This window comes from Sander lucioperca, chromosome 4 (assembly GCF_008315115.2).
Source record: "Sander lucioperca isolate FBNREF2018 chromosome 4, SLUC_FBN_1.2, whole genome shotgun sequence".
Classification (NCBI taxonomy): domain Eukaryota; kingdom Metazoa; phylum Chordata; class Actinopteri; order Perciformes; family Percidae; genus Sander; species Sander lucioperca.
In genome coordinates this window covers 40,606,715-40,633,188 of record NC_050176.1, presented here as the reverse complement: position 1 = coordinate 40,633,188, position 26,474 = coordinate 40,606,715, and the positions used below count along the sequence as shown (strand labels likewise).

Sequence of the window (26,474 nt, the reverse complement as noted above, 5' to 3'; positions counted from 1 at the left end):
TCACTTTTCAAATACATTCAAATTGTCAAAATGTTGGCACAAGAAACCAAAAGTCAACAGCAGAGATTTAGACATTACACTATACATATATCCCTAACCCTTCTGACCCATCAGACAGACACCTAACTGTGATATATGACGGGAGACGTCTCTGTTTTTCTGTCCAGGTGTTGGACAACGCCCTGGAGACGGAGAAGATGATCGAGAAGTACGAGTCTCTGGCCTCGGACCTGCTGGAGTGGATCGAACAGACCATCATCATCCTCAACAACAGGAAGTTCGCCAACTCTCTGCTCGGCGTCCAGCAGCAGCTGCAGGCCTTCAACACCTACCGGACGGTGGAGAAACCGCCAAAGTCAGAACCTCCGCCATCACTCCCCTCCCCTAACACAACCCCACACACTGACAGCAGTATGAGCGAACTCCGCTGGCCGTGGCCAAAGCTATGCGATAACGTTATTGAATATCTTGATAACGATGTTACTTGCGATAAATAACCAGATATGAAAGTGTTCTCCGTTTTTTTGCTTTAATTATTCTGCTAAAATACAACAAACTGCTTGTTGAATTTAAAACTAGAAAGGAAATCACTTCCAACTTTCTTTTATTGAACAAATTATACGTTGATTAGAATATGAAAGGCAGCACTGAAAAAGACGATGAGAAATTAAACAATGTGTGCCTGGGGTAGATCATTTGCCAAATAGTTTTGTGATAGGCCAGTTAGATACTGATAGAAACAACAACAACAACAACAACAAATTGTTAGCAAAAAGTGGACGCTGTCAGAATCAGGTTTTGGCCTTTTTTGACAATTTGGACGCTTTTTTGGAAGTTTTTGGAGGTTTTTTTCTATGCTTTTGGGCGGCATTGCAGTTTAAAAAAGCTGCCTGTAAAAAAACTTACAGTAACAGAATATTAAAATTTTACTTTTACCAAATTCAAATGCAACCCCCGGTAGTACAGATATCTGCGTATCTAAGTTGTGTCTCTTTTGTCTTCAGGTTCACAGAGAAGGGAAACCTGGAGGTCCTTCTGTTCACCATCCAGAGTAAGATGAGAGCCAACAACCAGAAGGTCTACATGCCCCGAGAGGGGAAACTCATCTCAGATATCAACAAGGTGAGAGCTGCTCCACCTCCGCGGCGTTCACAGCCTCCAGTCTGTCACCAAAGTGTTTGCCAGCCTCACGCTACATGGCTCTTTAAAAAGGTTTCACTGGCTCAGAGAAATATACAATGTCAGAATAAAATCATGAGAGGTTTTCTGGAGTTGTGACGCGTTCATGTGGCGCCCTATTTTAACGATCTGAGGTCACGGCGTGAAGCGCCTGGTGCAGCTGTGTTTAGGGCGTGTCCAAATCCACTTTTTCTAGTTTGACGGCGGAAAAAAGGGTCCGTGTGCCGGGTTCATGGTTCTAAAGGGTTGTACTTAGTGTCTTCATTAATCAGAGGTGTGTTTTGGGCGTAACATGCAATCAACCAATCAGAGATCATCTCCCATTCCCTTTAAAAGCCAGGCGCGTTTAGACCTTGGAGCATTGCTGTTCTGATGGAGGATTAGCACCGTAATATTTTTATTAGTAATCTTCTGCATGTGTGTGTGCATACTTTAAAACGTGTTTGAAAGGGGACTTTACGAAGTGTTTGATGGTGATGGCGTGTTCGTCCTCAGGCCTGGGAGCGACTGGAGAAAGCGGAGCACGAGAGGGAGCTGGCTCTGAGGACGGAGCTGATTCGTCAGGAGAAACTGGAACAACTCGCCAGACGCTTCGACCGCAAGGCAGCCATGAGAGAGACCTGGCTCAGCGAAAACCAGAGACTAGTGTCACAGGTAAGAAGACGCACAGTCAGCAGCATTCAGGTCTGTAATCATCAGCATAGGTTATTTCGGTATTTTTCAACCCGGACCCTATTTTATGTGAAGAAAAATCTGTGAAACTGGTCCAGTATTAAACCAGAACCAAGCTGTAATGTAACCCTACAGGACTAATGTTCAGCAGCAGTTAGAGTCACTAAAAGTTCTGTTGTTGCTGCTGACAGACTCAGATTATTATTCTAAGAGTCTGACAACATTATGGGATGGATCCCTACAGAGATAGACCTCCATGTAAATAATCAGGACTTTTAGCATGTATAGAGCCAGCATATCTCCACCAGACTCCATGTAAATAATCAGGACTTTTAGTGTGTATAGAGGCAGCATATCTCCACCAGACTCCATGTAAATAATCAGGACTTTTAGTGTGTATAGAGGCAGCATATCTCCACCAGACTCCATGTAAATAATCAGGACTTTTAGCGTGTATAGAGCCAGCATATTTCCACATGTAAATGGGTGAATTAAGGGTTTATTTCAACCAAACCAGAGTGGTGATTGTTGGAACAGTGGAAAGATGAACCAAGACGGCTTTTGATAGTTTAATTTAGTTTCTGTCCACTTTGAATGAAGTGTGTTTTACGATGATAAAAGTCCTGATTATTTACATGGAGTCTGATTGAGTTTGTTGATGGTGATTTCAGGTTACATTACAGCTTGGTTCTGGTTTAATACTGGACCAGTTTCAGAGATTGTTGTTCCATCAGACACAGGTTGGAAAACCCCTTTATATTGTGGTTGTTTTCTGAATCCTCCTTTCTCTCTCCAGGACAACTTTGGGTTTGATCTTCAGGCCGTGGAGGCGGCCACCAAGAAGCACGAGGCGATTGAGACGGACATCGCGGCGTACGAGGAGCGCGTGCAGGCGGTGGTTTCCGTGGCGAGGGAGCTGGAGGCGGAGCACTACCACGACATCAAACGCGTCACGGCCAGGAAGGATAACGTGATCCGGCTGTGGGAGTACCTGCTGGAGCTGCTGAAGGCGCGGCGGCTGAGGCTGGAGATGAACCTGGGCCTGCAGAGAGTCTTCCAGGAGATGCTCTACATCATGGACTGGATGGACGAGATGAAGGTCTGGGTTGGATCTCGTTTCACCACGGTTTAACATCGATGGTGTTTCACCAGGGTCTTTTCAAGTTATGAGAAACTTAAAAATGTTGACGTAGAATCTCAATATATAGACTTAATATCTAAATATATTGATTTAGGATCTCAAAATGTTAACATAATATCTCAAAATATTGACTTAGTATCTCAAAATGTTAACTTAATCTCTCAAAATATTAACTTAATATCTCAAAATATTGATATTGAATGATTTTATTTGAATGTGGCATTTTGAGATTTCTTTCAAAGTTGGTCATTTTTTTTCTATTTTACGTTTTTTCACTGTTTTTGACCCTTTCTTGAAGATGTTTGCCAGTTCATTGTGCGTTTTAGCTGCGTTTTGTTTGTTTAACCTGAAAATGTAAGAAAAGACTCAAACCGATTAATCCATTATCAAAATAGCTGGAAATTAATTTGACAGGTAATCGATTAATCTTTTATGTGTCGATAAATACATACAAAAAATGTGTAGATTACATTATCGTGATTATTTCCTTTTAGGCAGTTCTCCTTCACATTCCCCCTGAACTTATATATTCTATCTTTTTAAATGTTTCTATGTTTAAATAAAGAAACAAAGCTGATCCCCCTCTCCGTTTGTTTCCAGATGATGCTGCTGTCTCAGGATTACGGGAAGCATCTGTTGGGCGTGGAGGACCTGCTGCAGAAACACGCTCTGGTGGAGGCCGACATCGCCATCCAGGCCGACAGGGTGAAGGCCGTCAGCACCAACGCCACCAAGTACTCCGTCAACAGCGACGGTGAGCAGCGGGAAGCACCACCTCTTAGCTTCTTACAAAGGACTAGTCGAATTAACACTCTAATAACCAGATAATAAGGAATCACCAGAGGCCTCACGAGACGATATCATCACGATACTTATGTCACGATATGATAATATAAGGGATACACCATATCCAGATTTTCGGGGTTCTTGCTCCCATCCTCAGTCCATGAACACAGTAAATTATCGTCATTACGTCGACCAGCATAGTGTGCGTAGTGTAAGCGTAGGGTTCGGTTCACTGGGAAAAAATTCTATGTTCGGCAGAAACCCAACCCCGTCAAAAAGCCCAATATTCAGCTGAATCAGAAGGCCAATCCTGGATTCGGTGCATCCCTGAAACTGACCAACACATATATGATAAAAGATCGATACTTGGCACCTAAGTACATTTACTCCAGTACTGTACTTCAGTCCAAATGTTGAGATACTTGTACTTGACTTGAGTCTTTTCTTTTCATGCTACTTTCTACTTCTACTCAGTTACATTTCAGAGAGAAATATTGGACTTTTTACTCCACTACAGTTGTGTAGTTTTTGAGGTTAAGATCAGAGGTTGTTGATGGATAATCACAGACTGTCAAAGTTTAGTCAGGATAATGCTATAACATTTAATAAACACCCAACAGTCAGTGAGAGTAGTAAACTGATCCTTCATTTTACTGAAGAAGAGTGTTTTATGGAACCATAAAGTTATTGTGGGGCAGTTAGGTTGAAAGAAACCCTAATTTATGATATAGAAACTTTGAGGCCCGTGGCCTCCCATCCAGATATATTTGTGTCCCTTCATATGAAAGGATTTAGATAGATAGATACAGTAGATACTTTATTCATCCCGAGGGAAATTTTAGGCATCCAGTAGCTTAGACAACCATAACACAGCAAACACACATACACACACATATCTCACATACATACAAATCACTCACAGACATTTAAAGAGCCATAAAAAGTTATAAAAATCACGTTTAAGAGTTAAAGGTGCTATGGTCGACTGTGTGCAATGGTGGTAGTGCAGAAGAGAACAGTCAGTGCACTGATTGAACAGTCAGTGCAGGGATTGGACAGTCAGTGCAGGGATTGAACAGTCAGTGCAGGGATTGGACAGACAGTCAGTGCAGGGATTGGACAGACAGACAGTCAGTGCAGGGATTGGACAGACAGTCAGTGCAGGGATTGGATAGACAGTCAGTGCAGGGATTGGACAGACAGTGCAGGGATTGAACAAAAACTTGGGCAGCTTGATCTTAGATTATTCAAAACTTAAACTAAAGAGACCTAAGACAGTCGAGTGCTGATCAAAGTGTCTTCCTGTCCAGGCTACAAGCCCTGCGACCCTCAGGTGATCCAGGACCGCGTCTCCCACCTGGAGTTCTGCTACCAGGAGCTGACCCAGCTGGCCGCCGAGCGCCGTGCCCGCCTGGAGGAGTCCCGACGCCTCTGGAAGTTCTTCTGGGAGATGGCGGAGGAGGAGGGCTGGATCCGTGAGAAGGAGCAGATCCTGTCTTCCTTTGAGCACGGCAAGGACCTGACGGGGGCGATGCGCCTGCTCAGCCAGCAGCGCGCCCTGGAGGACGAGATGAGTGGCCGCGCCGGACATCTCAAACACACCATCGCAGAGGGCCAGGCCATGGTGCAGGCCGGACACTTCGCCGCCATCAAGATCCAGGAGCGGATTGCTGACCTGCAGGTAGGGACAGTGTGACGTGAACGGTGTAGGTGGAGAGAGCTAGCAGTTAGCCGCTTAGCTAAAAGAGTCGACAGACAAGTGACCGGAGATTCTACACTGATACTTTATTCTACAACAGGAGTTCTCACTTTATTTATTCATCATACATGAGCAGTACAACAAAGCAAAACCTACACCAACTGGTTAGTGAAGTCTCTCTTGATGTGTGTTTGTCCGTCCGTACGTCTTCAGACTAGCAATCTAGTTTAGCTTAAGCATTTTAGCTTTTCAGCATTCACACGCATGTTTCTGCAGTTTTAGTTAGTTAGGTTTCAGAGTGTTTGTTAGCTTTAGTTTAGGTATGGAAGGAACTGGTACCGAGGTTATTAGGGCCCGACACTGACAGCTGGCGAGGGCCCTGATGAAATTGCTCAGTTTATTATTATTCTCTCCAATGAATCCCATTTTTGAGCGGCTTACGGTGGCCTGCCTTGTTACACGATCCAAATATTCTTCAAAACTTGACATTTTCAGCGTGTAGCTCGAGGTTTGTTGTTGTCTCCTGGGCGGACATCCTCAGGATTTATCCTGAAAGTCTGTCCCTTCCTGCAGGCCCAGTGGGTGGCGCTGGAGCAGCTGAGTGTGTTTGTTAGCTTAGTTTCAGGTTTTCAGAAAGAGTTTGGGTAACACTTTACTTGAAGGTATCGACATAATCATGACATGACACGGTCATAACTATGACACGACACTGTCATAAACGTTATAAACAAGTCATAAATGTCTGACTTCTGTCATTAAGTGCCATTCGATTTTTGTCGTGACAAGTTGACATTGTTTGGGTTGCCTTGATTATGACAACTTGACATTAATCAAAGTGACATTACCAGAAGGTGTCTTGTTTAACCAGGGTGACATTATGTCAAGTTGTCATGACCAAGACAACTTCTGGTAATGTCACTTTGATTAATGTCAAGTTGTCATTACAAAGACAACCCAAACAATGTCAACTTGTCATGACATTAACCGAATGACACTTAATGACAGAAGTCATAAACGTTTATGACACGTTCATGACAGTGTCATGTCATAACTATGACAGTGTCATGTCACGATTATGTCGATACCTTCAAGTAAAGTGTTACCAGATTTTGTTTAGTTTTTATATATTTACGATCCAAATATTCTTCAAAACTTGACATCAGCGTGTAGCTTGCTAGCTCGAGGTTTGTTGTTGTTTCCCGAAGGAGTTTGAGAACAGCAACAGGAAATGTTCTTTGGTTGACCCAGCCTATTAAAATCCTAACCCTCCCCGTCCCTCCCTGCAGGCTCAGTGGGCGGCGCTGGAGCAACTGGCCGTGGCGAGGAAGCGGCGCCTGGAGGAGGCGTTGGCGCTGCACCAGTTCCAGGCGGATGCGGACGACGTGGACGCCTGGACGCTGGATGCCCTGCGCATCGTCTCCACCGGAGAGACGGGCCACGACGAGTTCTCCACGCAGGCGCTGGTCCGGAAGCACAAGGACGCGGCGGCGGAGGTGGCCAGCTACCGGCCGGTCATTGACTCGCTCCACGAGCAGGCGGCCACGCTGCCCGAAGAGGAGGCGCGGTCGGAGGAGGTGCGCGGCCGCCTGGCCGGCATCGAGGAGCGCTACAGGGAGGTGTCGGAGCTGACCAAGCTGAGGAAGCAGGCGCTGCAGGACGCTCTGGCGCTCTACAAGATGTTCAGCGAGGCCAACGCCTGCGAGGTCTGGATCGATGAGAAGGAGCAGTGGCTCAACAGCATGGAGATCCCCGAAAAACTGGAGGACCTGGAGGTCATACAGCACCGGTAGGACCACACGCGCATTACTGAATTTAATTGTTAAAATGTTGTCAAAAATGTAATTTTTTGATTATTTTATTTTTTTCTTGAAATGTTCTGAATTTTTTTTGTTGGAATATTTTGACTTTTTCATTAAATATTTAGATTTTTCTCTTATTATTCCAACTTTTGTCTTGAAATATATGGACTTTTTTTTAAACTTAAAATATTCCAACATACACAATATTCAGACTTTTTTTCAAAATATTTCAACCTTCTCTTAAAGGAACACGCCGACTTATTGGGACTTTGTCTTCTTCCCCGTATCCCCAGAGTTAGATAAGTCCAGACATACCCTTCTCATCTCGTCTCACGCACCCACCGCTAGCCTAGCCTAGCTTAGCACAGATCCTGGAGGTAACCGGCTCCATCTAGCCTAGCTTAGCACAGATCCTGGAGGTAACCGGCTCCATCTAGCCTAGCTTAGCACAGATCCTGGAGGTAACTGGCTCCATCTAGCCTAGCTTAGCACAGATCCTGGAGGTAACTGGCTCCATCTAGCCTAGCTTAGCACAGATCCTGGAGGTAACCGGCTCCATCTAGCCTAGCTTAGCACAGATCCTGGAGGTAACCGGCTAAGTGACAAAATAATGCCAACATGTTCCTATTTACATGTTGTTATTTGTAGAGTCACAGCGTGTACAAATAACAAGGTCACATGACACACAGCCATCTTCTAAACGTATACATACTGGGAACTATATTCTCAGAAGGCCAAGCACTGCTACTTCTGTTACTTGGGCGGAGTAATATTACTCCAACTCTGAGCGACCTCCAGTCGCCCAAGTAGCAGAAGTAGCAGAGCTGGGCCTTCTGCAGAATGAGTTGAGACTAAATGAATGTCAGTGAATGCTTTTAAATCCAAAATGAAAGAAATGGAGGCAGACTCTTTAAGATGTCAGTGTTTTCAATCATTTATCCTGGTTACAAAAATGGCAATTTTAAATTGATGTAATGTGAATTGAGTTGTATTAACGTTGTCCTCTAACTATGTGTTTGTTACATGCTGCTACATGTCTTGGCCAGGTCACCCTTAATCTCACTGGGTTTCTCCTGGTTAAAGACAGGTTATAATAATGTACTAATAAAATGTGTGTGTGTGTGTGTGTGTGTGATTGTACTTCTCTTATTGATGTGGACTCTGTCCTCGGCAGGTTTGAGAGTCTGGAGCCGGAGATGAACAACCAGGCGTCTCGTGTTGCCGTGGTGAACCAGATCGCCAGGCAGCTGATGCACAACGGTCACCCGAGCGAAAAGGACATCAAGACCCAGCAGGACAAACTCAACAACAGGTAACGACGAACGGTTCTTTTTCTGCTCCTTTCCTGTCTTTAAGGTTACTATCTGTCATTTGTCTGGAAACCAAATAAATAGTTAATAATAATAATAATAAAATAATAATTTGCAGCGTTTTCCTTCTTGGCGCTTTTTTCTGCGTTTTTGTTGCTTTTTTAAAATTAATTTGTCCCTTTTTTCAATGTTTTTGCCGCTTTTTTCAACGTCATTTGTGAGCTGCACGGTTTCCAGGAAGGCTGCTCTTGTGTATTCTCGTTCGTAGAAAAAACAAAGTACGATGTCAACAACTGCTCCAGCGTAAGTCCCGCCCACGGTGCTGATTGTCAGTCATTGGCTCTATGCTTTTTTTAACTGCGTAGTCGCTGCTTGGTGTCACGATGCCGGATGAATCCGTCAAGTTGGTGGAGACGGATTCAAAGGTCTGGACCCAGGCACCAGGAGTTTATTAATACAGACCTGAACCTGCTCTCCTGCTGCCATGCCTTCTTCTTCCTCTTGGTCCCGGAAAGATGAAGAGAAAGAGCAGAACATCCATGGCATTATACTTTAATAATATAATTGCATGTTTTGAGCACAGAGAACTTTATTTTGCAAGCACATTACATTATATTTACAGAAATTAACATTCACACAAAATAATTTTGTTTGAGCAAACAAAAACCTATTCTGTGCTCAATAAATGCATTTGCGTGTATGCTATTATCCATATTAATGTTCAATAATGCCCTCTCACGCAGTTTACTCATGTGCTCTCTCAAAACCTCTTCCTCTGTGCTCCGGTCATGTCTCCCTCTCTCTCCACCTCTTCACTCTGCACGCTCAACTCTGACACACTCGCTCATAGGGTTACAAGTGTGCCACAAAACCAACCAATCGGAGATTTAAAGGTCAATTCTGATTGGCTGAGTGTTTATGAAGAGATTTGTTCCTCACCAGTTCCTTCAGCACTTCATAGACAGCTTAAATGAGTTTGTGCATCTTGAACAGTTGTTCTGTCTCAGTTGTACACTCTTTTGTAGAGTAAAGAATGTAATCTTAGAGCCTGGCATCACAAGCTAGTTTTCCGTGTCAAATCAGAACCAAGTACCCCTGTAAGCTGTCCTGACCCTCTCTTCTCCGTACAGGTGGGGTATAACTACTGCTCATATCCTCTCTTGTCTGTGTGAAGGTGGAGCCAGTTCCGGGACCTGGTGGACCAGAAGAAGGAGTCCCTGAACTCGGCTCTCGGCGTGCAGAACTACCACCTGGACTGCAACGAGACCAAGTCGTGGATCAGAGAGAAGACCAAAGTCATTGAGTCCACGCAGGAGCTGGGCAACGACCTGACCGGCGTCATGGCGCTGCAGAGGAAGCTGACGGGCATGGAGCGCGACCTGGCCGCCATCGAGGACAAGCTGGGCGACCTGCGTGGCGAGGCCCAGCGCCTGGCGGAGGAGCACCCCGACCAGGCCAACGCCATCACAGGTACACGCCCGCGCATTAACAGACTTTCACCAGATTCTGCCACATGTTGGAATTCATGAAGAGATTTCCACTTCAAATTATTGCCCCAAAGGAAAACTTTTGTTTGATCTTTTGAAAACTGCACCATGTAGTGGACTGAAACAGCGACTGGTTTCATTATTCTACAACCCAAGTTAGTCTCATGTGCAGTTTATCAGAATCAGAATCAGATTTATTGGCCAGGTATACTTCCATACCCAAGGAATATGACTTCAGTAGGTGTTAACACTCTATACATTCAACAAGTAGACATGTAGTAGTAAACATTCAGTAGACAGATAGTAATATAGACACATACTGTACAACAGAGACAACAATATACATAGAGGCACATATCAACATAATATACAACAATACAAATATACAAATAAGACATAATATCAAGACAAGTACACATGGAGTGGGATGTAAAGTGCAAAAAGTAATAGTGCAAAATAGTGTGCAAGATGATATGATAAGTATGTCATGTGTAGAGTTGGTGAGTGGCCAAAGAGGGGATGACATAACAGGGTTCCCTCGGGGTCTTAACAGTCTTTAACAAGTCTGACATTTATTATTTTTGTCTCAAAGGTATAGGTCTTACATTTACTTTATAAAGGTCTTAAATGTTTTCTTATGCTGTAACATCCTAAATATTTAGTGTGGGTAACGTTTAAATGTACTTCTGTTTCTTTGTTTCATAGCATAAGAGCTCTCAAAGTGACATGTTTTATTAATGTTATGTCACTAGAGTAGTAACACACTTCACAGAGCTGTTGTGTAATAAATATGAATGTGACTTTTATAATAAAACTTAGGAATTTAGATAACGTTACTGGGTAAATAAGTATTTTCTCCGGCTTAAAATCCTCACTCATTTTCTGTTATATGGCCTTAAATTTAGCATTAACTTTAACCTGAGATGGTATTAAAAATGTAACTTGGAGAATCATGAGGTACCGTGTAATAAAAGATGGATACTTGGCGTCCATGTATCAATACACAGGCTGAGATGACCGCATGATGTAACCCAACCAGATTGCTTCTCTGTGTGCGTGCGTGCGTGTTTGTGTTACCACTGGTTTAGACAGCTGAGCTCAGAAAGAAAGTGAAGACAGGAAGTCTGTTTTACATTAAACTCACTCCGCCAACATTTGAATATATTTTGTATATTATTTATTTGATGGTTAATGTTTTCACAGTTTCCCTGTTTTTTTAATCTTTAATAAAAGACAGCGCAGCCTGCATGTCGACGAAGAATATTGCGATCCATCCTCTGTATTGATATTGATGTTTTCCCTCCCTAATGGCAGGCCGCCTGGCGGAGATCACGGCCGTCTGGGAGGAAATGAAGAACACTCTGAAGACCCGCGAGGAGTCGCTGGGCGAGGCCCGAAAGCTGCAGCAGTTCTTGCGCGAGCTGGACGACTTCCAGTCGTGGCTGTCGCGCACGCAGACAGCCATCGCCTCGGAGGACATGCCCAACACGCCGGCCGAGGCAGAGAAGCTGGTGGCCCAGCACCACGGCATCCGGAACGAGATCCAGAACTACGAGGAGGACTACCAAAGGATGCGGGACATGGGCGAGATGGTGACGCAGGGCCAGACGGACGCCCAGCACATGTTCCTGCGCCAGAGGCTGCAGGCGCTCGACACCGGCTGGAACGAGCTGCACAAGATGTGGGAGAACCGGCAGAACCTGCTGACCCAGTCCACCGCCTACCAGCTGTTCCTCAGGGACACCAAACAGGCTGAGGCCTTCCTCAACAACCAGGTACACACACACACACACACACACACACACACACACACACACACACAGGTACACACACAGACACACACAGGTATACACACACACACACACACAGGTACACACACACACACACACACACAGGTACATACACAGACACACACAGGTATACACACACACACACACACAGGTACACACACACACACACACACACACACACACACACACACACACACACACACACACACACACAGGTACACACAGGTACACACACACACACAGGTACACACACACACACAGGTATACACACACACACACACACACACACACAGGTACACACACACACACACACACACACACACACACACAGGTACACACACAGACACACACAGGTATACACACACACACACACACACATACACACACACAGGTAAACACACACACACACACACACACACACACACACACACACAGGTAAACACACAGACACACACACACACACACACACACACACACACACAGGTAAACACACACACATAGACAGACACACAGACACACACACACACACACACACAGACAGACACACAGACAGACACACACACACACAGGTACACACACACACAAACACACAGACACACACACACACACACACACACACACACACAGGTAAACACACACACATAGACACACACATTACTGTCCCACAGACTGAACGATGTGTCCTCGCCCTGCAGGAGTACGTCCTGGCTCACACGGAGATGCCCCCCACCCTGGAGGGGGCCGAGGCCGCCATCAAGAAGCAGGAGGACTTCATGACCACCATGGACGCCAACGAGGACAAGATCAACGGCGTGGTGGAGGTCGGCAGACGGCTGGCCAGCGACGGAAACATCAACGCCGAGCGAATACAGGAGAGAGTCGCCTCCATCGACGACAGGTACGCTCTAAGACAAGGCCCGCGGGACCAGTTTGTTACGTTGTTGACATACTCTCCTCTTATTTAGGAAGTGCTGTAAAACTCTAACCGTAAGACTACCAAACCTACATCGTTTTGCAGCTAAAAAATTACTCAGTTTGAGTTTTACGGCGACGTTAAGCACAGTGCTGGTGCCCATTTAAATTTAGAACATAAGTTTAATCCACAAAGAACTACAAGAATTACGGTATTCTTTCTCTCTCCCGCTTCCTCTCACATGCTGTGAGCTGCGCTTACGTTTATTTTACATTTAGAATGTTAATTTTCTATAAAACATAATACATTTTCACATAACATTTAGTTTGGGCCCCTGGCCTTCTATCCAGATACATACTGCTCTAAGAAATGAATCCGTAAAATAACAGCAGCTCATTACCCAGACTTTGGCCCGTAATTAAAAATGGAATGAAATGAAATTTTGTGTGTAGCTCCAGTAAAACTACAGAACATTTTCTGTTATTTAAAATTCTCTTTCAGACGAAGCTGCTCAGTTATAAACTTCTGAAATGAAATCTAAGACTCTACTTTATATTCAAACATATCTGCTGATAGAAAAAGTGTCTGAGCATGGACACCGTTACGTTAGTGAACAATGACCAAGTAATGAAGCCTGCAGCCAATCAGCATCAAGTATTCTTCATGTGTTCTGTGTCCTCTGGGGTTCAGACATAAGAAGAACAGGGAGGCTGCCGTAGAGCTGCTGATGAGACTGAAGGACAACAGAGACCTGCAGAAGTTCCTGCAGGACTGCCAGGAGGTCAGACACACACACACACACACACAATTGCTTCTAGATGTTTTATAACAGAAAGTGTGTGAAGAGTATTTTATGGATGGAATTATAGTCTGAATCACATCAATAACTTCTTGAAGACAAATGGCCGTTGATTTGAATTATGGAGATATGTGAAATCTATAAACTAGTGGATATCTGTTGTCATTTTCAGTTGTAGTTAAACACGGAGGTCTGACCTCTCTGTGGTCTCAGATGGGTTTATGTTCTGTACTGTGCTGCTAGCGCCCAACACTGGGTCCAGAAGCAGATTGGTCCATTCCTGCTGCTAATGTGTCTATATTTGTGTGTGTGTGTGTGTGTGTGTGTGTCTGTCTGTGTGTGTGTCCAGCTGTCTCTGTGGATCAACGAGAAGATGCTCACGGCTCAGGACATGACGTACGACGAGGCCAGGAACCTGCACAGCAAGTGGCTGAAGCACCAGGCCTTCATGGCCGAGCTGCAGTCCAACAAAGAGTGGCTGGACAAGATCCAGAAGGTAGGCAGCGCCTCCACACTGCTCTCTGCGTTCACAGTTACAGGGGAAACACTGGTTACGTTACAGGAAAAACAGATGCTATCAGATTACTGATGCATTAATTAATGGGGTTTGGCAGGTTACAAGTTTTAGGTGTAGTTTAGTTGTAGTTTTGCAATGTGTGACCCTGCAAGATCTCCAGTCTTTGCATATTATGACAGTCTTTAATGTTAGATGTGAGATGTCAGTCTTCTAGTGTCCAGTAGGCATAAGTTGTTTACTAAAAGGCCTAGGAGAGACGTGTGACTGAAGCTGTTTGTCCCTGTGTGTGTGTGTGTGTGTGTGTGTGTGGCTGCAGGACGGCATGCTGCTGGTGTCGGAGAAGCCGGAGACGGAGGCGGTGGTGAAGGAGAAGCTGTCGGCGCTCCACGCCATGTGGGAGGAGCTGGAGTCCACCACGCAGACCAAAGCTCAGTGTCTGTTCGACGCCAACAAGGCCGAGCTGTTCACCCAGAGCTGCGCAGACCTGGACAAGTGGCTGGGAGGCCTCGAGGGTCAGATCCAGTCCGACGACTACGGGAAAGACCTGACCTCCGTCAACATCCTGCTCAAAAAACAACAGGTATCGTTGGAGGCAGGACTCGCAGTCACGCAACTTTGTTTTCCACTTCCACCCAGTCAAAATGCTTCAATTCATTTTGATTTATAGTATATATCCCTTGTGTTGTCCTCGGGTCAAATTTGACCCGTTCTCAAAACTTCTATAAGAGAAATATGGGTTTCTTTCTAACCAATTACCCAAAACGTTAAGTACAATTGTGAGGACTTGATCACTACTTTCATTGAATTTTGGGTATTCAATTTTATATCATTTGAAAAAATTGAAATGGATTTAAATCCTGACTAAACTTTGAGATACACGTCTGTGATTATCCATCAACATAGGTTCCTCTAATATTAGTCAAAATAATTAATCATTTCAAAATTAGGTATAGTTTCCTATAAATGAAATGTATTGATCATGTATTCCAAAAATAAGTGTAAAACTAGTGGTAATAAGTTGGTGGTAGTGAAAAATAGCATTGAAAATGTTCGAAATAAGTGACAAAAACATTGAAAAAAGTCCTTTAAAAAAGGGACAAAAACGTCAGAAAACTGTAAAAAAAAAAAAAAAAAAAAAATGACCGAGAAAGACAACACAAGGGATATAGTACACTCTGTTACTCTTTCCTAAGAGTTACTGTTACTCATTTCAACAAGATTCATCCCGTTTTCTACGAGTTAGTATCTCGGTTTCTACGGGTCACTGTCCCAGGTTCTAGTATCCGGTTTCTATGGTAAACATCTTGTTTCTACGAGTTTTTATCTTGATTCTACAGGATAAATATCCCTTTTCTATGAGTTACCTTAGTGTGTATACACTGTGTAATAACAGGAGTTATCTCAGGACACTTTACAGATAGAGCAGGTATAGACCAAACTCTATCATTTAAAGGGACCCAACAATTCCAACTTTTTCACAGTAGTACAGCCGCTAAGGAGCACAATGTAGTGACTTTGGGTCTGTTTGTTGTCATTTCCCATCTATTTTTAAACATCTTGTGTCTCCTGGTCATATTTTGAATGTTTTGCATCTATTTTTTAGTCATCTTACATTTTTTTTCTTTGTGGTCGTTTTGTGTCACTTGTGACTTACGCAAAACTTTAAGTTAACTATTTCAGCTGCTTATGCAAAACGTTAAGCTAACTATTTCACAGTTTATTAATTACTTTTAGCTAAACTTAAGTGCTCGCTTGCTAACTAGTTTTCACCCACTCTAACATAACTGCAACATGCAGCCTAGTGTTTAGGTGTTTCAGGTCGGGACCCCTGGTGTAAGCAGTAGTACTCTGATCTGGGTTATCAAAGGAATAACAATGTGAAGTAGGGCTGTCAACGAATATTCTAAATTCGAATATATATTCGAATAGTTTTTAAAAAACGAATTTCGAAGGTGAAAATAATATTCGAATAAAAACAAAATGTGGAAAAAAACGCTCGTGGTAGCAGAAGCTGTCTGGCTGTCTGCTTTGCGAGTGGGCGCGCTAGTGCACCTGAGGGTTCAGGGACAGGTCACAGGAGTCCCTGTCTGGCACAGCCTCACTGCTGAAAGTTGACTTGTCTTGCATGGAAGATGGCAGAAAGTGCAGAGCCCAACTCGACCGCATCAGAGAAAGCGATTTTAACCCCCCAAAATCTAAAAAGCCACGTCTGGAAGTACTTTGGATTTTGGTCGGTAGGAGGTAAAATAGTTGAACCGCGAGATAAAGTTGTATGCAAGCTATGTAAAATACAGTTAGCGTACCATTCGACCACTAGCAACGTGAGGTCACATCTCGAAAATGTGCACCCAAATGAGCCTGGCATAATGTGTGGATCTCCAGCTAAAAAGTCACGTCTTGACACGGATTTTGCACCGCCTGCCACAAGCTCTTTGTCTGCAACACGGCAAGAGGCCATAACGTAGAAATTAATTCTGTTCATCTGTAAGGACATGAGACCAATCAGTGTCGTGGATTGGCAGGCTTCAGGGAGTTCTGTCAAGTAATGAACCGAGGTACCGTATCCCTACGCTACGACTGAAGAGATATGCATGAATAAAGGTTAAAGGCACTGCTTCCACTGGTTAGATTATTTACCGTTTCATGTCAAGGAAAAGCTCCGTGTTTACCACAGCACAGCTCGCTCGGAGCGTTCAACGTCGGTTCTATATCGGCTACTGGGAAACTTCATTTAATGTTAATAATATTTGTTTCAATCACTGAATGAAGCCTGCTATATTTGGGACAATAGTCGCGACCTTAAATTGCTTGCACAAAACTCTTGATCAGCACTCAAAATGTGTTTATTGTTTGTAATGTGTAATTTGTCCAGTTATTGACGTAATGCGCGTCATTGACAAAATGCGCATGCGCAACCAGATGTTCGAATAGTTCGAATATTATGTGTTTTTTTTAGAGGGAATATTCGAACGTCATTTTTGAGCAATTTTGACAGCCCTAATGTGAAGGCTTGAAACCAAATTCATCTGGACAGTTTAGTCAATGTTTGTGCAATACTTAGTATCGCATCTGAATAGAGCAGCTGCAGTATTTGCCTGAACTGTCAGTCATTGAAATGGAAAATGCAAATTCTCTAATTTTCCCATTGCTTTTGCACAAAGTTGCTTTTGTAATGTGGAATATTACTGTCTCTGCAGATGCTGGAGAAGCAGGTGGAGGTGCGTCAGCGTGAGGTGGTGGAGCTGCAGAGCCAGGTGAAGGCTCTGGGTCAGGAGGTCAAAGACACGGACGAGGTGGACGGGCGGAGGCAGCTGGTGGAGACAAAGTTCCAGCAGCTGTTGGAGCCGCTGCAGCGCCGCAAGGACTTCCTGGTGGAGTCGAGGGAAGTCCACCAGTTCAACCGAGACGTGGAGGACGAGATCGTACGTAGAGTTTGTCTCTGGTGAAACAGTATGTCTGCTCATCGTCAACAGGCGTTTTTATTAAGAATTGAATCCATGCCTTGATTTGATTTTAGTTAAATCTCTTTCTGTACAGTGAGGGCCAAATTTGTCCCAGAGCAACGTGTAATGACATCATTTGAGCCTAAAGCTGAAAAGTAAAAATGTGGTTTTTGAAATTTTTCAAGTCAGATGAGGCCGATGACGAGAGTCACAAGATATCTTCCCTGTCTTATAATTCGCCATGTGAGTGATGGATGATCTTGCAACCAAAAGGAAGCGGGAAAAGAGATTCTGCCGATTCCAGCATACTACTAATACCAGATATTAATAGAGACGTTGATAAAGTCGGGCCACAAATCAGTCATCCTCAGAGGGTTTTTAATGACTTGCTCTGTAACTTCCTAACGAGCTGCAGCGCTGCCTTCAGGAGCACACTGGCGTTAACGGAGGACTCTTGTGTTTTGTCTTCCAGCTGTGGGTCCAGGAGAGGATGGCTGTGGCCAAGTCTACCGACCACGGACACAACCTGCAGACCGTCCAGCTGCTCATCAAGAAGAACCAGGTGAGAACACATCAGACCTGCGCTACCAGAAAGTAAAGTCCTGAGCGTGTTGAACACCTCGACTGATCTGAGGTCTGACCTAAAATCCGGTTTCACACACAGAGTTTGTCTCGGTGTTCAGAGGAAATAAAAGAAAGTATGGCAACAGAAACACAGCAGAGCTTTTCATTCTCATCTTCAAATTATCACCCCAAAGGAAAACTTTGTCGACATCTGTTTAATCTTAAAAGATACAGTTCCCTTTTTAAATTTCAGTTTGAAAAAAGCTAAAACTCAACTGCACCATCTAGCGCAGGTTCTCAGACTTTTTTTTAACAATGTTCCCCCTTTGAATTGTGTTTTTAAGCCAAGTACCCCCTGACCAGCGCCAATCATTTTGGGTAGAAAAGAGGAACAGTACAGCGATGTCAGCGATAGATTTACTAAACAACTGCCTTGTAACGGAAAAACATTTAAATGCTGACGAAAAAAGGCAACAAAAACTTTTAAAAAATGACAAAAAATTCGAAAAAAGCGACAATAACTTGGAAAAAGACGGTAGAAAGAATGAAGAAATAAGGAAAGAATAGGTCCAAAAAAGTGACAAACTTCAAAAACAGACGAAGGAAGGAAGGAAGGAATAGGTCCAAAAAAGGCGATTCAATAAGTCAAATTTTTGATAGGAAAAAAAGTCTATATAAAGAGAATCAATGGTCTGGTCCAACAGCATGTAAATGAAAAACATTTTGCAAAATATCACACATACCCCCTGCAGTCCTCCAAAGTATCCCTAGAGGGACACATACCTCCATTTGAGAAACACTGATCTAGTGGACTGAAAAAGCAATATATTTTATAATTCTAGTAACAAAAAGTCAAATTCATATGTGCAATTTATAGAATAAAAGATCGATATAGCGTCTCTGTATTGATGCAGTATTGCCACGGAAAATACCGCCATACTATACTGTATATGATTTGTTCCCCGCCACCACAGACCACAAATGAATAATGTGTTAACTAAACTGATGAACTGTCGTCGGTTTCTCAGACTCTGCAGAAAGAGATCCAGGGTCATCAGCCTCGCATCGACGACATCCTGGAGCGCAGTCAGAGCCTCGTGAAGGACGAGTCGCCCAACGGCGACGTGATCCGGCGGCGCCTGGCCGACTTGCGGGAGCTGTGGGGCCAGCTGATGGAGGAGGCAGAGCGCCGCCACGGCCGCCTGCAGGAGGCACACAAAGCGCAGCAGTACTACTTTGACGCCGCCGAGGCCGAGGCCTGGATGAGCGAGCAGGAACTGTACATGATGTCAGAGGAGAAGGCCAAGGTTACTAAACTGTTTTATTCTTTAATGGCTACAAACAACACTTTCTGATGGTGTGAATATAAATTATGTTGTAATCTTTTCAGTTAGTTAAATGGTTACATTGTTTTTATTCCACTCATGGAAAAAGACAACAGTTCCCCTTCAATTGTGATATTCAAAGCCAGGCTCAAAACTCACCTTTTTACATTGGCCTTCCCGGCATCTTAATTGTCTTATCCTGCTATGTCGGTAATTAAGTGTTTGTCTTTTGATGTTGTTTTAGCCTAAATCACTGATTTGTAGGGGTGTAACGGTACGTGTATTCGTACCGGACCATTTCAGTACAGGGCTTTCGGTACGGTGCACGTGTACACCGAACGGCCGAACGCAATCTTTTGAGTGCGGAACTAGGGCTGAACGATTAATTGCATTTTCGATAATATCGCGATATGTTAAAACGCGATTTCCTAATCGCAAAGGCTGCGATCTGCACTCTGCAGAGAAAGCATCAACTAGCACGCTAACGCTACGCCGTACCTTGAGCAGATTTCTGTCATTCAAACAACTCTGAGTTGTAGTTTAAAACTTTTACAGCCATTTTAATAAAATGAAGGGTTTTATTCTGGTTCGAGTCCATACATGCAGTTAATGGATACAGACACGCAGAACTCAAGGCTCGGTTGGCAACTAGCTCTGATTAGCGGTTAGCTCCGGTTAGCGGTTAGCTCCGTTATAAAGATATGAGTGGAGGAGCTGCCACTGAGAGGAGTAACAACCAGACTCTGATAAATGACGTTCGGGGAGCTTTCACAGCAGCGTGGTCGCGGTGTTTCAACAGTTTTATTAGTACAGTTAATCCCACGGCAAGAACACCAGCAACTAGCTAACGCAACGATAGCCTCTCTGAACAAGAACACACGGCAGCACGCAACTTCACGAGGGGGAGGAGCTGGAGGCAGCTCCTCTCTGTGCACTGTAAAAAAAAAAAAATACACTCGTGTGTGTGTGTGTGTGTGTGTGTGTGTATACTATATTTTTACTTTTTTAACTGTCTAGTGTGTAATTGTGTGTTGTTCATACTATAAAATGATTTATTGTTTGTCTTTGTTGAATAATACAGAAGACAAAGAGCTTAAAAAAATAATCGAATCGAAATCGCAATATTTGGGAAAAAAATCGCAATTAGATTATTTTCAAAAATCGTTCAGCCCTAACATAGGTCAATTTTCGTGTTTCCACACGAACATATTAAGTGGCGGAAGTCTCCGTGTTCAGCGCAAATCCCGCCCTGCAGCTGATTCTAAAGTTTTCATTGGTCATGTCAATATGTCAATCACTGTACAAACACCAAACACTGATCTCTAAACCTACCCGCCGTCACTGTAACCTAAACCAATGAAATCGACTGCAGGGCGGGATTTCCTCTGAAGTGGTTTGGGGAAAAAAATAAAAATCACACACCGCGCGCTGTACAACAACATACACGGCACGCTTTAGCCCAGCCTCTCGCTAGCTAGCATCATGGCCAATGCAGACAAGCCCGTAGACAGTACGGACAAGCCGGAGCTTGAAGAGCCACCATATTATTAAGGTCTCCTGTTTGGGAACCTTTGGTTTCCCGGTGAAATACGTCAACAGACAAAGACTAGTCGATAAGACCAAAGACTAGTCGATAAGACCAAAGCAGTGTGCCGACGTTGCTAACGCACTTGAAAAGGCATCACGCGAGTGTGAACATCACTACTACATGCCGTTGGCATTTAAACAGACCTTTGCTGGTAATTCCGACCGGGCCGACGCAATAACGAAAGCAATTGGTGTTTTTATAGCAGCTGATCTACGACCATACTCGGTTGTTGACAAGCTGGGATTGGTAATGCTGCTCTGTAATCCATAGTTATTTATTTATATTTTTCATTATATTTTATTATGTGATATTGGTTTGAGACTGAGCGTATTTTATTTAGTGGAGAACTTTGCAGCAGTATTTTATTTTGTATTCTTTTTTTATTTTATATATATTTTATTTATTATATTTTATTAAAAAGTGTAAACCAATTGTTAAAAAAAGTTTATAGTAATAAACAACCTGCAGTTTAATATTTGCATTTCTTTCCCTTACTGTACCGAAAATGAACCGAACCGTGACTTTAAAACCGAGGTACGTACCGAACCGTGATTTTTGCGTACCGTTACACCCCTACTGATTTGTAAGTGTATTTTATTTTATTTTATTACCCTGTGGCTAATGCGCTATGTACAGCACTTTGGTCAGCGCAAGCTGTTTTTAAATGTGCCATAGAAATAAACTTTACTTACTTACTTACTTACATTGTATTTGTAATTGTACAATTGTATATTTACACCACCAATGTCTCCATCAGGACGAGCTGAGCGCCGTGACCATGCAGAAGAAGCATCAGATCGTAGAGCAGGCGGTGGAGGACTACGCCGAGACGGTCCACCAGCTGTCCAAGACCAGCAGAGGACTGGTGGCTGACGGACACCCAGAGAGGTGTGTGTGTGTGTGTGTGTGTGTGTGTGTGTGTGTGTGTGTGTGTGTGTGTGTGTGTGTGTGTGTGTGTGTGTTTAAATGAACCTGTGAGGACACAGAGCTTCAGTAACTAACTCCAGGGCCACAATGATATTATTTGAAGATTATTCACTGTGTTGATTATTGATGGACCTCTTACCTCCCCTAATCCAGTGAGCGAATCAGCATGCGGCAGTCTCAGGTGGATAAGCTGTACGCCGGCCTGAAGGACCTATCAGAGGAGAGGCAGGGCAAACTGGACGAGAGGCTCCGCCTCTTCCAGCTGAACAGGGAGGTGGATGACCTCGAGCAGTGGATCGCTGAGCGGGAGGTCGTGGCCGGGTCGCACGAGCTGGGGCAGGACTACGAACATGTAACTGTACGTATGAACAACAATCTCTGAAACTGGTCCAGTATTAAACAAGAACCAAGCTGTAATGTAACCCTACAGGACTAATGTTCAGCAGCAGTTAGAGTCACTAAAAGTTCTGTTGTTGCTGCCGACAGACTCAGATTATTATTCTAATAGAGAAGACACACCAGCCTGATAATCGGGCGTCGGGCCGTCTGGTGAGGTCCGTGACTCGAGTCTGTTCAGTGTGTCCCGTGCCGTCGGCCGTCCGAGGAGCCGTCGGCCTTCATTTGGGCCGACCCAACATGTTCAGTCGGAGACAGGGCAGTCGGGACTCACCCGGAAATGGGGAGCGGATGAGCTCAAAATCTGACGAAAATCTTTTAAACTGACCTTTGTTGATCTGAAATGAAGACAGATTCAGCAACTGCACGGCCTATTTCTCTCTTCAAATGTTTTCAGAAACACATTTCGGTGAACTATTTTAGTACAATATGAGATCGTATTCTGAACAAGCCGCCATGACAGTCTGTCTGTGAATTTCCGGAGAAAAAAGAACCACGTGACGCGTTCGTCCAATCAGCTGCCGGTCTTCATTTTCTGGTAAATAATCAGACTGTTAATGGAAACAATACAGAGCAGCGCCGCCTGCTGGTATGGAGACGTATCACGTTGCGCACACGCAACATTTAACATGAAACAGCCCCGAAATCACCATCACCAAACCCACCAGACTCCATGTAAATAATCAGGACTTTTAGCGTGTATAGAGCCAGCATATCTCCACATGTAAATGGGTGAATTAAGGGTTTATTTCAACCAAACCAGAGTGGTGATTGTTGGAACAGTGGAAAGATGAACCAAGACGGCTTTTGGTAGTTTGATTTAGTTTCTGTCCACTTTGAATGAAGTGTGTTTTGCGATGATAAAAGTACATTATCTAAGGTCTATCTCTGTAGGGATCCTTTCCATAATGTTGTCAGACACTTAGAATAATAATCTGAGTCTGTCAGCGGCAAAAACAGAACTTTTAGTGACTCTAACTGCTGCTGAAAATTAGTCCTGTAGGGTTACATTGCAGCTTGTTTAATACTGGACCAGTTTCAAAGATTGTTGTTCCCATCAGTCACTTGGACACAAAAATATGGAAACGTAGGGTCCAGGTCAAAAACATTATGATCTACTAATACACCTCAGTTAGTACTTTTGTTGTTTCTGCTCTGATTACTCTGACCTGTGTATTCTGTGCTCAGATGTTACAGGAGCGTTTCCGTGAGTTCGCCCGGGACACCGGGAATATCGGTCAGGAGCGCGTGGACAGCGTCAACCGTCTGGCAGATGAGCTGATCAACTCTGGTCATGGCGACGCAGCAACGGTGGCTGAATGGAAGGACGGTCTGAACGAAGCCTGGGCCGACCTGCTGGAACTGATCGACACCCGGACGCAGATTCTTGCTGCCTCCTTCGAGCTCCACAAGTTCTACCACGATGCCAAGGAGATCCTGGGACGCATCATGGACAAACAAAAGAAACTGCCTGAGGAAGTTGGCCGCGACCAGAACACGGTGGAGACTCTGCAGAGGATGCACAACACCTTTGAACACGACATCCAGGCCCTGGGAACACAGGTCAGTCAACCCTAACAACCTGCTTTATGGGGACACAGTGGGTTATGGGGACACTGTTTTATGAGGACACTGTATTTTATGGGGACACTGTGGTTCATGAGGACACTGTATTTTATGGGGACACTGTGTTTTAGGTGGACTTTAAGGGGACACTGTGGTTTATGGGGACACAGTGGGTTTATGAGGACACAGTGTTTTATGAGGACACAGTGGGTTTATGAGGACAGTGTTTTATGAGGACACAGTGGGTTATGGGGACACTGGGGTTTATGTGGTTTATGGGGACACTGGTTTATAGGGACACTGTAGTTTCTGTGGTTTATTAGTGGTTTGAAACAAAAAATGCCCTATAACTACTGTGCAGATTCCGCCTCCAAAATTACAAGTTGGCAGTGCCCGTATCCATAAGATTTTGGCTTCACTTTGTACAGCGGGAGGAAGTTGAGACGCGGAGGCCGTCTTTAAGGGTTTAACTGGTATCAGGTGATTCAGTCCTAACTGTTGACCTTTGATCCTGTGTACAGGTGAGGCAGCTGCAGGAGGACGCTGTGCGCCTGCAGTCGGCATACGCCGGAGATAAAGCGGACGACATCCAGCGGAGGGAGAGTGATGTGCTGGAGGCCTGGAGGAGTCTGCTGGAGGCGTGTGACGGACGCAGGGTCCGCCTCCTCGACACCGGAGACAAGTTCAGGTTCTTCAGCATGGTCCGAGACCTGATGCTGTGGATGGAAGATGTGATCCGGCTCATCGAGGCCCAGGAGAATCCCAGGTACAGAGTCTGCCACGGTCCGCTGAACACCAACATTTCATCTGGTAGAAGCAACTAATGATTAGAGCTACAGTATATGAGGACAATGTACAATAACGTTGAATATAACGATAAACAGATATTCAAGTGTATTCAGTTCTGCTGGTTTCAGTATTCTGCTAAAATACAACACATTGCTTGTTGATTAAATTAAGGAAATCATTTCCAACATTATTTTATTGAACAAATTGAACATTAAACTGAACACAAAGGGCACCATTAAAAAAAGAATGATAGTTACATTTTAAAGTGCAGTTTTCTACCATTTTCTTTCAACTAACACAAAAAAATCTCAGCTGAGTCGCCTTTAAGTCCATTCCTAAAACATACTTTCATCAAAGAGCCTTTCTTGATTTTATTTGAGCTTGAACCTTCCTTGAACTGAACTTTTTCTTTTTTTAAATGTTCTTCCTATTCTTACCTACGTTGTACAGATTTTTATACGCCAGTTTTAGTTTTCTTTCAATAACTGTTCTGTTTTATTCTGCTGTTTTGTGACTTTGTTACATGGATTTTGAATGTCCACAACTCAAAGATATTCAGTTTCCTGTCCCAGAGGAGAGAAGAAACTAGAAAATATTCACATTTAACAAGCTGACATCATACACGTTTTACTGTTCTTACATAAAAAAATGAGTCAAACCGATTGGAGATTAATTTAATAGTTGATAACTAATTGGTTAATCTTTGCAGCTGTAGATAGAAGCTGTGATCAACGGCGCTGTGTGTGTTTGTGTGTTCAGAGACGTGTCGTCAGTGGAGCTGCTGATGAACAACCACCAGGGCATCAAGGCCGAGATCGATGCTCGAAACGACAGCTTCACCGCCTGCATCGAGCTGGGGAAAGCCCTGCTGGCCCGGAAACACTACGCTTCACAGGAGGTGAGGACGAAACTCTTTACAGAAGACAAGCAGGGAGTCGGCAGAACAAAAATTGTGTTGGATATTTGATACAAACACCAAACCAGTGTTCAGAGAAAGATTAGAGGCTAAATATCTTTTGAAAAAGTTGTAATTTACCAACAAAAAGTTGTAAATAAACAAGTGTTTCTGAACTTGTCCTTCAGATGTATAAAATGCCATTTCATTCAATATTATATAAATACATATATTAATAAATGTGCCTATAAAATACATCCTGAAATAAACATATGAGGCAATATAGTTAAATAAAAGGACAGTTTTTAAATGACTGCTTACATTTATTTATATATTTATATGATATATATATTAATTTATTTATTTCAGGATATATTTTAAAGGCACGTTTATTAATTTATGTAGTTAAAGTTGAATAAAGTGGCATTTATACGGATGACGCTCATTATTAGGGCCACATGGAATCTGGATGCAGAGTTTTGCAGATTTAAAAAAAAATGAAAGTCAAACTCAGAATGTTAACAAATCACAAGCAGAAAAACAGTCCACTAAGTTCTGAACTTTAATTCTGGATCATCACTGAAAACTGTAAAAAATAAATAACACAACAAAATCATCTGCAGATGCAGTTTGGGTCTAATGATCCAAGACACAGTACAGGTAGAACAGGTGTGTTGTTGTGTGTGTTGTACAGGAGTGTTAAACGACTGTGTCTGTGTTCAGATTAAAGAGAAGCTGCTGCAGCTGACAGACAAGAGGAAAGAGATGATCGACAAGTGGGAGGACCGGTGGGAGTGGCTGCGACTCAGTAAGATTCACACATTCATTAATCTGCATGAAAACATGAACACAAGCTGATCAAAGCCTCCGGTAGGGTCAGAGGCCAGAG

General features: G+C 43.7%; 1 protein-coding gene across 2 annotated transcripts in view; it reads left to right on the top strand.

Annotated features, from left to right (window-relative positions):
- LOC116049130 (spectrin beta chain, non-erythrocytic 1-like) overlaps nt 1–26,474 on the top strand; it is a 63,283-nt gene that overhangs the window by 25,065 nt on the left and 11,744 nt on the right. For both annotated transcript variants that reach the window (XM_031298522.2, XM_031298524.2), the window contains 23 exons: nt 168–355; nt 1,005–1,122; nt 1,675–1,833; nt 2,648–2,950; nt 3,593–3,746; nt 5,089–5,459; nt 6,764–7,263; nt 8,451–8,588; nt 9,761–10,056; nt 11,388–11,848; nt 12,559–12,761; nt 13,467–13,557; nt 13,925–14,071; nt 14,409–14,672; nt 17,290–17,514; nt 18,008–18,097; nt 19,128–19,406; nt 21,770–21,900; nt 22,093–22,297; nt 23,524–23,898; nt 24,423–24,667; nt 25,450–25,588; nt 26,309–26,393. In XM_031298522.2, coding sequence (XP_031154382.1) covers nt 168–355; nt 1,005–1,122; nt 1,675–1,833; nt 2,648–2,950; nt 3,593–3,746; nt 5,089–5,459; nt 6,764–7,263; nt 8,451–8,588; nt 9,761–10,056; nt 11,388–11,848; nt 12,559–12,761; nt 13,467–13,557; nt 13,925–14,071; nt 14,409–14,672; nt 17,290–17,514; nt 18,008–18,097; nt 19,128–19,406; nt 21,770–21,900; nt 22,093–22,297; nt 23,524–23,898; nt 24,423–24,667; nt 25,450–25,588; nt 26,309–26,393 — 5,167 coding nt within the window. The remainder of the gene's footprint in view (nt 1–167; nt 356–1,004; nt 1,123–1,674; nt 1,834–2,647; nt 2,951–3,592; nt 3,747–5,088; nt 5,460–6,763; nt 7,264–8,450; nt 8,589–9,760; nt 10,057–11,387; nt 11,849–12,558; nt 12,762–13,466; nt 13,558–13,924; nt 14,072–14,408; nt 14,673–17,289; nt 17,515–18,007; nt 18,098–19,127; nt 19,407–21,769; nt 21,901–22,092; nt 22,298–23,523; nt 23,899–24,422; nt 24,668–25,449; nt 25,589–26,308; nt 26,394–26,474) is intronic.